The sequence below is a fragment of the Emydura macquarii genome, unplaced genomic scaffold (genome assembly GCF_026122565.2).
Source record: "Emydura macquarii macquarii isolate MOO-44397 ecotype Brisbane River unplaced genomic scaffold, CSIRO-AGI_Emac_v2 contig_1790, whole genome shotgun sequence".
In the NCBI taxonomy this organism is placed as follows: domain Eukaryota; kingdom Metazoa; phylum Chordata; order Testudines; family Chelidae; genus Emydura; species Emydura macquarii.
This window is the reverse complement of record NW_027131927.1, coordinates 4,789,674-4,802,376: the sequence shown is the minus strand read 5'-3', so window position 1 is coordinate 4,802,376 and position 12,703 is coordinate 4,789,674. Positions and strand designations below refer to the sequence as shown.

The following is a 12,703-nucleotide window of genomic DNA, read 5'->3' as shown; positions in this document are numbered from 1 at the left end:
ACCTCTCTGCAGACATCTCCCTATGCGTGCACACAGCCACCCCAGGCATGCACACACAATTCAAGGGCAACCTCTGTGTGCGTCTGCACACACACCCCATGCCCATGCATACGCACAAGCCCAGCACTGTGCACACACATGGGTGCACAAAAACCCATCTGCAGGCACAGACACACACCCCCAGATACACACAACCCACCGGGCACAGAAAGCAATGGAGAATTACACTCACACTCGTTGAATTTGAGCAGTCATAGCGAGCGCCATACAGAGGGCAATATAACAACACCTCCCTAGCTCTCATCATCAGCAGATCGCAGCGCGCTCCTCAAAGGAGACCAATGTCATTACCTCCGTTTCACCGATGGGGAAACTGAGGCACAGAAAGGAGGTGGGACTTGCTCAAAGGCCCCCAGGAGCAGAGCCGGGAATGGAGCCTAGGTCTCCTAAGCAACATTCCAGTGCACTATCCACTAGGCCACACTGCCTCCCCGAGGGGGGAGCAGTATCAAGCCAGTGTGGTGGGGCACGTACAGCTGAATGTACAAATATACGGGCCCGTAGCCCTCTCCCCGTGCACGTGCTCCAGGAGGGGGCAGTAGGAGCTGGACTCTGGCTGCGGGAAGCCCAGAGTGATGCCCACTGACATCCCCCTGGGGATCTGGCCCCTCCAGGCAGTTTTCGTCTTTCTGGCCCTTTCAGTTCCCGTCAGCACCATGAACAGAGAGAGGAACCGACTGCATGCGGTGCTTCAGCAGGAGGAAGCGGAAGACGCACAGATCACAGTAAGGGGCAGGAAGCCGGCAGAACTGCGTGGCCCTCTCTGCGTGTGGGGAGCCCTGGCAGTGTGCCTCAGTGTCCCCTTCAAAAGCCCCACCCGGGGGTGAGGGGGAGAGCTGCAGCTTCAGGGCAAACCATGGATCTTCAATGCAGACACACTGGATGGGTTCCCGGCTTGTCTCAGTTTCAACGGCAGGGAAGGGTTAAATTCGATCCCTTGCAGGGCCCATCCACGCCCCCCACCCCATGCGCCAGGTTCTCTGTGCCAAGACTGCCAGGAATGCGGGAAGCCCCTGCACAACCCGTTTGCTTTCGTCTCCCACTGGGGCCTCCTCGGAGGTTTTATTTTTCTAACCCCAGCCCCCCACTCTCTGGACTGGTGCACGCCCGGGCTGAGATGCACGGCCCCGGCAGGGAATCCCCGACTCCAGTTCTAACACATCCTGGTCACCTCCTCCGCCGGCTGCCCCATTCAGGCCTGGATCCGCATCTTTGGGCCTGGGGGCCAGCTCCCCCCATCGCTGCCCGTACGGCTGGGATTGCGGGGAGGTGGCTTTAACCCCCTTTGCACTGTGTCTTCTGGGTCCTGCCCAGCCTCCAGCGTCAGCTAGAGCAGCCTCAGGGCTGCTCTAACTCACGCACCACACGCTGGGGGGGAGCTAAGGGGGACAGAGAATAGCCACATCCCTGATCCATCCCCTATGCTGGTAGCAGGGCCCTGGTGCCAGCACCACGCTGGCAGGGAAGCCCTCTTCACTTGAGGGGTGCTCAGCAGACTGATCCTGGTCGTGACAGAGAATCCTCCACCCCATGCTATGGCCCCTGGCCTCCTGTTGTTTCTCTTCACCAGGCGGGCATGAGAGCCTTCTGCCCCACAGCCCCCGCCACCCGGAGCCCCCCTCTTCCTCAGTCGCTCACCACCTGAGCTAGGATGGGTGCCCGGCCCCCTGACGGGTTGATTATTCGGCTCTGAGAAGCGTTTCATAGCCAGGGGGTGACAGAAAACCCCATCTGCTGCTGTCATTCAGCTCTGTTTATGTAGGTCCACCTCCGCGCACAGGGATGTGCAGGCACAGCTGGGAGGTGCTCACAGTCCGAGGGGGACAAAGCACGGGGCAGCAGTTTGGGGGAGGGGTGGGCGTGGGGGCTCAGGGAGGGATTTCCTTGGAAGGGGGTGGGTTTCAAGGACTTTGAAGAAGGGTGGGGGGGTTAGGGATGGGGAGATCGTTCAGGGGCTGCATGAACGAGGGAATGAAAAAGAGCATGGGAGGAAGAGAGACAAGGAGCCTCTGAAGCAAGTCACAGTTACGGTGCCCCCATCTGACAGATGGGGAAACTGAGGCTTGCAGGGGGATGGAGGAGGAGAGATGTGCACAAAGTCAGCCAGCGAATGAGTGGCGAAGCTGGGAATAAAACCCAGGAGTCCTGGCTCCCAGCCCCCTACTCTAACCCACTAGACCCCGCCCCCCGTCCCGTCCCCTCCCCTCCCCTCCCTTCCTTTCCCACATACGGGAAAAGAACCCAGAAGTCCAGACTCCCAACTCGCCCGCTCTGGCGACTAGATCTCACTCCCCGCTCACCTCAGAGAAGAGAACCCTGGAGTCCTGCCTCCCCGTCTCTGCCCCGTGCAGTAACCCACCCCATCTGCGGGCGGGGCAGATTGTACCATCCCACCGAACTGCCCGAGAGCTCTGCGTCCAGCCTGGGCACTGACCTTGATTGCCTGCTTTCTTGCTGCTGCCCCGACGGGCTCCCTCAGGCATGGTGCTGTGGTCTCCGACGGATGTCCTGGGTGGAGAGGGAGACAACATCATGTCACAGTCATCCTGGGCCCCATCCCCTCCAGCCTATCCCCCAGGGGAGCGGAGAAGGACAAAGGTGATCCCGTCTTTTAAAAGGGGAACAAAGAGACGCAGGGTACCATAGACCAGTCAGCCTAACTCTGATACCTGGAAAGATACTGGGACCAATTATTTAAACACTTAGTTGTAAGCACCTAGAGAACAAAAGGGTGACAAGGAATAACCAGCATGGATTTGTCAATAACAAATCATGCCAAACCAACCTAATTTCCTTCTTTGAGAGGGTTACTGGCCGCATGGGTGGAGGGAAGCTGTAGACATGATAGAGCTTGATTTCCCTAAGGCTTTTGACACATTTCCACATCACATTGTTATAAGCAAACTAGGGAAACATGATCTAGATTAAATCACTCTAAGTAGGTGCACGACAAGACCATACTCAGAGAGTAGTTATCAATAGTCCAGTCAAACCGGGAGGGCGTATCTGGTAGGGTCCCGCAGGAGTCAGTCCTGGGTCAATATTTTCATTAGCGACTTGGACAATGGAGCGGAGAGTGTGGTTATAAAACCTGCAGATAACTCCAAGCTGGGAGGGGTTGCAAGCACTCCAGAGGATTAGAATTCAAAGCGACCTAGACAAATGGGAGAACTGGTCTGAAATCAACAAGATGAAATTCAACACGACATGTGCCAAATGCTTCACTTGGGAAAGAAACACGCGATTACAAAATGGGGAAAAACCGGCGAGGCGGTCGTACTGCCAAGGATCTAGGCGTTAGATGGATCACAAATTGAGTAGGAGTCAACAACGTGACGCAGTTGTGAAAAAGGCTAACGTCACTGAGGAGTGTATTAACAGGAGCGTGCAGGCACCAGAGGTAATTGCCCCTGGTGAGGCCATAGCTGGAGTGCTGCATCCAGTCCCAGGCACCACACTTTAGGAAAGAGTTGGATAAACTGGAGAGAGTTCAGAGAAGAGCAACAAAACTGATCAAAGGTTTAGAAAACCTGACCTAGGTGGAAAGGCTAAAAAAAACTGGGCGTGTTTAGTCTTGAGAAAAGATGACTGGGGGGGCACCTGAGAACAGTCGTCAAATACGGTAACGGCTGTTGCAAGAGGACGCCATCAGTTGTTCTCCATGACCGCTGGAGGTAGGACAAGACGCAATCAGCTTAATCTGCAGCGAGGGAGATTTCGGTGAGACATTAGGACAAACTTTCCGACTCTGGAACAGGCTTCCCAGGGAGGTGGTGGGATCCCCGACACTGGAGGTTTTTACAAAGAGATTGGACAGACAGACACCTGTTGGGACTGGTCTAGGTTCACTTGGTCCTGCCTCCGCGCAGGGGGCTGGACAGGATGACGTCTCAAGGTCCCTTCCAGCCTGACATTTCTGTGAATCTATTTCTCCTCAGGGTACCAGGATCATCCCCTCCTGGTCTATTTTCCCCATCCCAAGGGGGGCAAAACCCTCCTCCCCCCCAGCTATATGTAATCCAACTTTTAATGTCCCAGTTCCCCAGCCCCTTAGCACGTCTACATTGCACATGAAGTTTGAGCCCAAGCCCTGCTTCCGTCCACACACAAATCAGCCTGACTCAGGTCAGGAAGCCCTCAGGACCTGGGTCCCAGGACCCTGTGAGGGGGGCAGGTCAGAACCAGAGTCTCGCTGGGGACCCAGGTCCAAGCCCTGTCGTTTCGCAGTGTGGACGCAGCTTGTGCCGCAGATGTTGAGTCAGCAGGGCTGCATCACGCAGTGCGGACTCGTGAGCCAGCAACTGTAAGCTCAGGTTTATGGCGCAGGGAGGACGCACAAGCGCGGGCTTGTGATGGCCCTGATCTTGGCCGTACCACCAGAAACCAAGCTGCCATGCGATATTCTTATCCATCCCCTCCCAGTTCCCCATTGCTAGCAACCACAGCTGCGGGTTCCTTAGCTCTGGGACCCACGGTCCAGTGGCTGTGCAGCTGGGTGTATCCCCTGACCTCATAGGAGGAAGCAAGAGGGATCTGGGAGTCAGCAAGCTGGGGGGAAGAGACAGGCGGGGGTCACCCAAAGGGGTGTCCACCCACAGGTGGCGGTATGGGGGGGGAGAGCTTTCCCCAGTCAGCGGGAGTGTGATAAGCCAGGCTTTGCTCAACCCTGAAGCTTGGGGTGGCTGCTCCAGGCTGGCTGGCTCTCAACCCCTTCCGCTCTAACCAGTAGACCCCACTCCCCTCCCAGACTTGGTAATGGAACCTTGGAGTCCTGGCTCCCAGCCCTGTCTGCTCTAACCACTAGACATCACTCCCCTCGCAGAGCTGGGAACACACTGGGCATCCCACCCTCCTTACTCTAACCCACAGTCCACACTCGACTGGAAAGATTCAGGTTCAGAATATGATCTTACTGATGGGAGGAGAGGCCCAGTTGTGTATCAGATTTTTGCTGGATACCGAATTATTCTTCCCTCTCTCTCCTAAAAGATGCTCTTTGCAGGATGGTTGTTAAATAGCTGCCATGCCTAGCCCCAGAGGTGGCTGCATTTCAGCATCGTGTGTGCAAGCCCTGTATGAACAGCAGCCATGCTTCACCCCAGAGCAGGCTGCATCTCAGCACTGCATGGAGAAAAACAACCCCGTGGGCACAATAGAAGCACAAGCTACGCAGTGCAAGATACATCAAGGAGCCGACCACTTTACAGACCCAGGGCAAATGTCCGCCAGCACGACCAAGCTTTGTCTGGTGCAAGCAGGGGAAGAACCTGAGGGGAATCCATGGCCGCATGCCCGCAGAGGTACAGTTCTGCTGCACGCTGGGCCGTGCACGTGCAACCGGGGGGGGGGGCGTGTTGAGTCTGATCTTCCTGTTGCCCTTTCCCTGAACCTCTGCAAATGCAGCCTGGCTGATGCGAGCCACATTTTGCTCTGCTGCAGATGCAGATCAACAGGGAATCGGGGCCCTCCATGTGGGGCGTATCCGGGTCCCTCATGCCTGGTGCTCGGCCACAAGCTGCCATTGCCCTTGGAAAGCGAGTTCAGCTGAGGAAGCCATTTAGGCTAAGAACAATGATCGACGGGCCTCCGGGTGGGAGCTGCATTGACCCCTCGTGCAAACGGTGCAGTGTTGGTGCAGCGCTCCCTCATGCCCACTTCACTGCTGTGTTCGTGCAAGTCCCCTTCGTGCAAACTGCATTGCACGGTGTCGGTGCAAGTCCCCCTCGTGCAAACTGCATTGCACGGTGTCGGTGCAAGCCCCTCCTCGAACCAATGGCACAATGCTGGTGGGCCACACAAACAGCTGAGGGGGCATCCCCTCTCATGCAAACTGCATTGTACCCTGTTGGCGTAATCCCTGTCGTGCAAGCAGCCACAGTGTTGGCACAATCCATACTGCGCAAATTCTGCTGCAACATGCTGGGGCAATCCCTCCTCGTGCACACTGTGCGGTGTGGCATTGATGCCAACTCCCCTTCGTGCAAACTGCTCGGTGTTGGTGCAACCCGTTCGGTGCAAACCCTGCTGCAGCGCCCTGGGGCAATCCCTCCTCAAATAAACCCCGCTTGCACTGGTGTGAACAGCACCTTGGCCCATCGCAGCTTCTCCAGGCACGCTCTAGGAGCTGATCAGCGGGGGCAGAGACCCAGCAGGAACGGAGCCTGCCACGAGGAGTCTCACATCTCCATGCCAGTCCCCCAGGCCTGGCCCCCGTTCAGCTCCGTCTGGCGGGGTTGGTGTGAGGTCAGGATTGCCCAGCTGCCGGTCCCGGTGGAGGTGCATAACACAATCATATCTGGCAGTCCTTCCTCCCTGTTCCCCCCCCCCGCATCCTTCCCTCTTCTCCTGCGGCTGCAAGAAACTGGTGAAAGCTGGTAACACTGATTGCCCGCTGCCCATCGGGCGGGCCTATGGCCTTAATTCCTGCAGAGCTCCCTGCTTCCCCCTATTCATCTTCACGGCGGGGCAGACTCAACAACACAGGCTGGGAACACAATGCAGTCTATTTTCAGCCCAGTGACTTTACTGGGACCAAAGCACTTCAGTCCTCTGGAGTTTAAACTGTTGTGTGGCCCCAGCTGGTACCAGGAAAGACAGGTGCCCCCACTGCCCGTGGCCCCTGCAATGGCAGAGAATTGATTCGGCGAGATATGCCCAAATGAGCTGAGCCAATGACCCGGGCCCCACACTGCAGAAGAGGGAAATAAACCCCAAAGCCCCAGCCAATCTGACCTGGGGGGAAAATTCCTCCCCGACCCCAAATCTGGAATTGGTTGGACTCTGTGTTAACTCTGTCCCTTCCATGGAGTCTGAGCAAGACCCAGCAGGCTGGCATCTGCGACAGAGGAATCTCTGAGTCATTGGCCCACCCCATCTGGGGTCCCCTCTCCAGCTGTGACTGACCTCTTCATGCTTCAGAGGCAGGAGGGAAAAACAACAAAAAACAAAACAACCAAACCCCAGAAACCCTCTGACTTCTTGTGCATGGAAGGGAGGGGCAAAATTCTTCCTGACCCCGGCAAGGTGACTGGGAGAAGCCCTGAAGCATGGAGATTAGATTATAGTCATTGTCTTGACGCAGAGCGGCGGGGGTCAGGAGCATGTTACGGACAATCGCAGCTCCGCCACCAATAGCTGGGACCGAGACGTGGCAACAGCCGTTCCCCTTCAGGTGCTAAATGGAAGGATCCAAAGCAAAAAGATTGGGGATTGATGTGACAAGACAGCACCCCCCCAAAATTAAACCCAATGGCACGTAGGTCTACCCCACTGCCAGCAGCAGCAGGGTGGCCTTGAGGTTAGGGCATGAGGCTGGCATTCAGGAGACCTGGAGGCAATCCCCGGCTCTGCTACAAATTCTGTGCAGGCTTTTATTAGTGGGTCTATTTCAGTAGCACCTAGAGGTTCCAGCTGAAATCAAGGCGCCATCGCACCGGGTGCTGCACAGGTACGAAGCAAGAGATGGGATCAATGTGGGGTTCCAGGTGCAGCAACTATTATGTGTATTACGGTAGCACCCAGCGGTCCCAGCTAAGATTGGGGCCCCCACCACGCCGGGTGCTGCACGGACAGAGAGACAGCCCTGACTCAAAGAACTTCCAGACCGATCCGATGCCAGTGGAATAAGCGGACCTGGAAAAAGGCACTCCGTCCGGCACCTGGGGAGCTACCACGCTTTCAGTCCACACCCTACCTTAATCCAGGGTAACTTCCCCATGTAGATAAGCCCCATAGACAAAGGAAGGATCATCCGTCCCGGGGGGAAACTGAGGCTTAGGGAGACCAAAAAAGACTTGCCCCAGGTCCCATAGTGAGTCTGTGGCAGCGCCAGGAATCCAACCCGGATCTCTTGAAGCCCAGTCCAGGGCTGTAACCACAAAAGCAACCCTACAGGGAGTCGCTCTGCCTCAGTTTCCCCATCTATAAAACAGGGAGGGTGATCCTTCCCTGTCTCCCATGGCTGCCATGAGAATAGCAATAGTGATCCCTCGCGCTTTTCATCACAGAAATGTTGGGCTGGAAGGGCCCATGTCAGGTCACTGCGTCCAGCCCCTGCGCTGAGGCAGGACCAAATAAATCTAGCCCAGCCCTAAGAGGGGTTTGTCCAACCTGCTCTGAAAAGCTTCCCATGACGAGGATCCCACAACCTCCCTGGGAAGCTGTTCCACAGCGGAGCTACATTTGGCATTAGAAAGTTCGTCCTTATATCTCACCTAAATCTCCCTCGCCGCAGATTATGCCCATTGCATCCTGTCCTCCCTCCAATGGACACGGAGAACAACTGATCGCCGTCCTCGTTATAACAACCCTGAACATATTTGAAGGCTGTTCTTATGTCCCCTCTGACCCTTCTCTTCTCTGACAAAGCCTGCCCAGTCCTTTCAACCTTTCTCCACAGGGCCGGCTTTGTAAACCTCTGACTGCTTTTGTGGCTCTCTGCTGGACTCTCCAATTTGTCCACATCTTCCTTAAAGCGCAGTGCCCAGAACTGGACCCAGCTGAGTTCTCCCCAGGGCCCAGAACTGGATCCAGACCTCCAGCTGAGCTCTCCCCGGTGCTGAGCGCTGTGAGACAATTCCCTCCCTGGTCTTACATACGACACTCCTGTTAGCATGTACATCTCAGATCATTATACACAGGAGGTCAGTATCATCAGCCGCATTTGGATAAACCAAGCGACGGAGGGGGCAGTGACTTTCCCATGGTCACCCAGCAGAAAACACAGCCCAAGTTTCCTGTGTCCCAGTCCAGTGCTCGATCCACTAGGCCACACTGCCTTTAGGGCAGCACCTAGCACAACCCACGACTCCTGATCAGCGCTGCGAGACGGTACCACAATATAAACAAGAAGAGAAGAAGTGAAGGGGTACAACCCCTGGGGCTAGCATGAGGCCCAGCTGCCTGCCAGCAGGGCGGCGGTGTAGGAGACGCCTGTTCCGTGCAGGGAAACCATGGTGGCTTTACACTCACTCCCAGCTGCTCTCTCGGGTTGGGTGCCAGAGTCACATTCCTGAGCTAATGCTGGTTTCCAGATTCCCCCACCCAAATCCCGAGGCTTAAAACAGAAAGAGAGAGGGGGAAAATATCCCCTAATAAGGTCAATGGGACACACTCCTCTGCAGAAGGAACGTGGCCCAGGGTCAGGCTTTGGAGTGGGAATCCAGTCACTGACATGTGCTTGGACCGGCTTTCCGCCAGGGTGGCCGAGAGCATGCCTGGGCTTGGCCGGGAATCGGCTCTTGGATCTGCTTGGTCCCGATTCTCAGTTACACTCAGGTCCCCCTGTGCTGCTGTGGGGGGGGGAGGGGGGAGTGGCCGCCTGAGACTCCCCCACTGACAGGGGGACCCCTCAGTCTGCGTGGAGCTGATGTGAAGGGCTTGATCAAAGCCCCAGAAATGGCGTGGATCGGGGCTGTGGCAGGAGCGCACTGGGCTGTGGCTATTCCCCGCTCCAGGGCGCAGCATGTGTTAGAGCAGCCCTGAGGTTGCACTGAATGACACCAGGGACCAGACAGGGCTCAGAACACAGGGAATGCAAAGGGGTCCCAAAGCCACCCTGCCATCCTTGCCCCAGTCTCCCAGGAACTGCTCCCTTTGGGGGCAGGAGGGGGCAGAGAATCTAGCTTGCTTGCTTTTTTAAGTGAGTTTCTAGCTGTCATGTCTTCAGACAAAGGCCTGGAAACATGGATTGAGCGTGACCCTCAGGATAACGAAAACCAGAAAGGAAGTAAAAGGAATCTCAACATTATTGTTAGTTGTGGTTTTTACTTGTTTTACGAGGATCACTTGTCAGCTCCCAAACTAGAGAGCCGGTGGGGCTGGTTTTTAGTGGGTCCCTAGATCCGCCTGGGTTGGGTGGCCCAACAGAAGTTAAAGATCCCGTTGTGAAAGCTCTCGGTGTCACTGGGACATCCTGTTGGCTCTCCCCCACCGCATGGTGCAGCTATAATGTAGCTATCATATTAAATATCACATCAGGGTCAACATGAAACGTCTCCATGGCCTCAAACGGAACCACATCAGAATTCGTGTTTCCTGGGAATTTCATTGCGATGCAGAACGGGGTTTTCTCCCCAAAAAGTCGGAATTTCCCACGGAATAGAAATCCCAGGGTCCAACCAGCACTGGAAGCAGATCAGAGCTAAAAGTCCTGACAGGCTGCTCTAACCACTAGATCCCACTCCCCTCTGAGAGTTAGGATAAGAACCCAGGACTCCTGACACCCAGTCCTGCCCCTGCTCTATCCTGTAGATCCCACTCTCCTCCCAGGACCCGAACACAGAACCAAGGTGCCCTGCCTCCCAGGTACACCCCTGCTACCATTGCAGCCCAGCGGCCAGCCCCCAGACTATTTCTAGCAGGCCTGTGACCTCCCTCCCGAGCTTTCTGCAGGCTGACGTACATACAGAGGTGCGTCCATGCTGCAAAAGGCAGCCGGCAGCCAGCAGCCTTGGGCCGCAGCAGTTGCCCAGGCTGGAATCAGACAGGGGATTTCCAGGCTCACAATCACCCCTTTCAGAGCCAGCAAGCTTGAAAGCACCTAAAGACCTGGCCATGCCTGTGGGGTTTTTATTCCAGGCTCGATCTTAGCACCCAAAGGCTCCAGCTGACCTCAGGTCCCCGCTGCACCCCGTGCCACACAGCCAGTGGAGAGATCCCAACCTAAGCAGACAAAGGAAGGACTCGAGATTTGCCCAGCCAGCCGCAGGGTCGACTGTGTTTGTCTTACGCTACTGAGATCGGGGCCCCACTGCCCCACACAGCATGAGAGACGGGCCCTCTCCCAAACAACTCCCAGGCTAAGTAACTAAGCCAGACAAAGGGCGGGAGGGAAAAGACAGAGATCAGTGGCAGCACCAAAATAACTCAGGTCTCCTGGGTCCTACCCTCGGATTGAGCCACTCAAGCTAATTAGAACTCACTGATCCGCCTATTCCCAATCCCCAGCTGTGTTGGGTGGTAAAGTATTATCCCCATTTTACTGCTGGGGAAACAGAGGCACACAGCCGTGATTCATCCAGGGAGAGCCTTGCCATCAGGAAGCTGGTTCCAGCAACCACTGGGAGGGAGGCTGAGAATTTACACACCCGTTCCTTCTCTCTGGCAACCCACAGGGGAGGCGGCAGCAGAGCAGGGACGTGACGCATGTCATCCCACCCAGCTCTGATCCAGCCCCTCCGCCCCAGCAACCATCACGCCCAACCCCGCAGGTTTGAAGCCTCTTCTGGTAGACCAGCAGCTCAGCCACGCCAGCGACCTCTCAGTCCTCTGAGCAGGTGAATAGCCCAGAATGCACGGCAGCGCAGGCAGGGAGATGCCCCCTCTGCCCTGGGTGCCAGCAGCTGAGCCAGGCTGGGGGAGTGGCGCCGTGACCCCTGCCTCGCCCTCCATGTCTGTGCAGCTCCTGGCACCGTGGGGTCAGGCTTAGAGCATCTAAGCGCTACCAGGATTCACATAATAGCCACACACACCACAGCACCTCGGCACATTATGGCAGCCCCACGGTAACCGGCAGGTGAGGGTGGGGCGGGGCAGCTGTCATTTAGCAACGCTTCCAGGGGGTGCCCCCACTCCGGATGCAAAGGGTTCTGGGACGGCTAACGATGGGGCGTGGGATCAAACAAAAACTGGGCAGGGTGCCCAAAATCACCAAACACATGCAATGCACAGACATGCCCTGAAACGGGAGGGCAGAGGAAACTCTTTCGCTCCCAGCGCTTTGCATCCCAAAATCCTCTCAAAGGGCTTCGATCAGACAAGGTCAATGTTGTTACCCCCCTCACTCCCCCTACACGCATTTTACAAATGAGGCAGCAGAAGCACAAGGACTGGGAGCGACTCCCCCGAGGCCACAAAGAAAATGAGTGGCAGAGTCAAGAACAGATCCCAGGAATCGTGGCTCCCAATCCCAGACCCACTTTAACCACTAGATCCCACTCTCCTCACAGAGATGTGCAAAGAACCCAGACATCCGGCTCACCCTTGCTCCCACCACTAGACCTCACGTCCCTGAGAAACACAGGAAGTCAAGTCCTGTGCTCTAACCACCAGACACCACCTACTGCCCAAAGCTTGAGAGCGACCCTAGCCACTAGACCCCACACCCCTTGCAGACAACTCGGGACTCCTGACTTTTAGTCCCATGCTCTTACCACTAGGCCACTCCACCAGCACAGCACATACCCCATTGCCAAGCGGAGACCCGTTTGGGTCGGTACAACCCCGCCTCCCCGCCTGGTAAGTTCTCCTTCATTCCTAATCATTGTGACACATAGCAGCTGGCACACAAAAGCTTCCACGCTCCACCCCAGAGGTGGCTGCTTTCCAGCAGCCATGCACACAAAGGCAAAAAAGGCTTCAAGTCACGCAGATCTCCCCAGAGGCCAGGTTTTTGGCTGCCGTCTGCAGGAACCGGGTCAGTACTGGACTGGTGGGGTTTGGCCGGCAAGTGCTTTGGAATCCTCCAAGAGAAAAAAAACCAGATTCTTTGGAAGACGCTGGCAAAGTGCACGTTGGCTGGCTCCACTAGCGGATAACAACCTACTAGAGCCGCCAGCTGGGAGTTAGTCCTTTGGCTTTAGCAGCAGAGACCTGGCGTGCTGAAGGCCCTTGGTTCAAAGCCCTCTGGCTAAGAGTCTAGTCC

The 12,703-nt window shown here is 56.2% G+C and overlaps 1 protein-coding gene across 1 annotated transcript in view; it reads right to left on the bottom strand.

Annotated features, from left to right (window-relative positions):
* The window catches only part of PLEKHG2 (pleckstrin homology and RhoGEF domain containing G2), a 42,003-nt gene that overhangs the window by 25,819 nt on the left and 3,481 nt on the right, over positions 1-12,703 (bottom strand). Inside the window, exon 2 of the mRNA XM_067556761.1 lies at positions 2,495-2,568. Coding sequence (XP_067412862.1) covers positions 2,495-2,543 — 49 coding nt within the window. The 5' untranslated portion in view covers positions 2,544-2,568. The remainder of the gene's footprint in view (positions 1-2,494; positions 2,569-12,703) is intronic.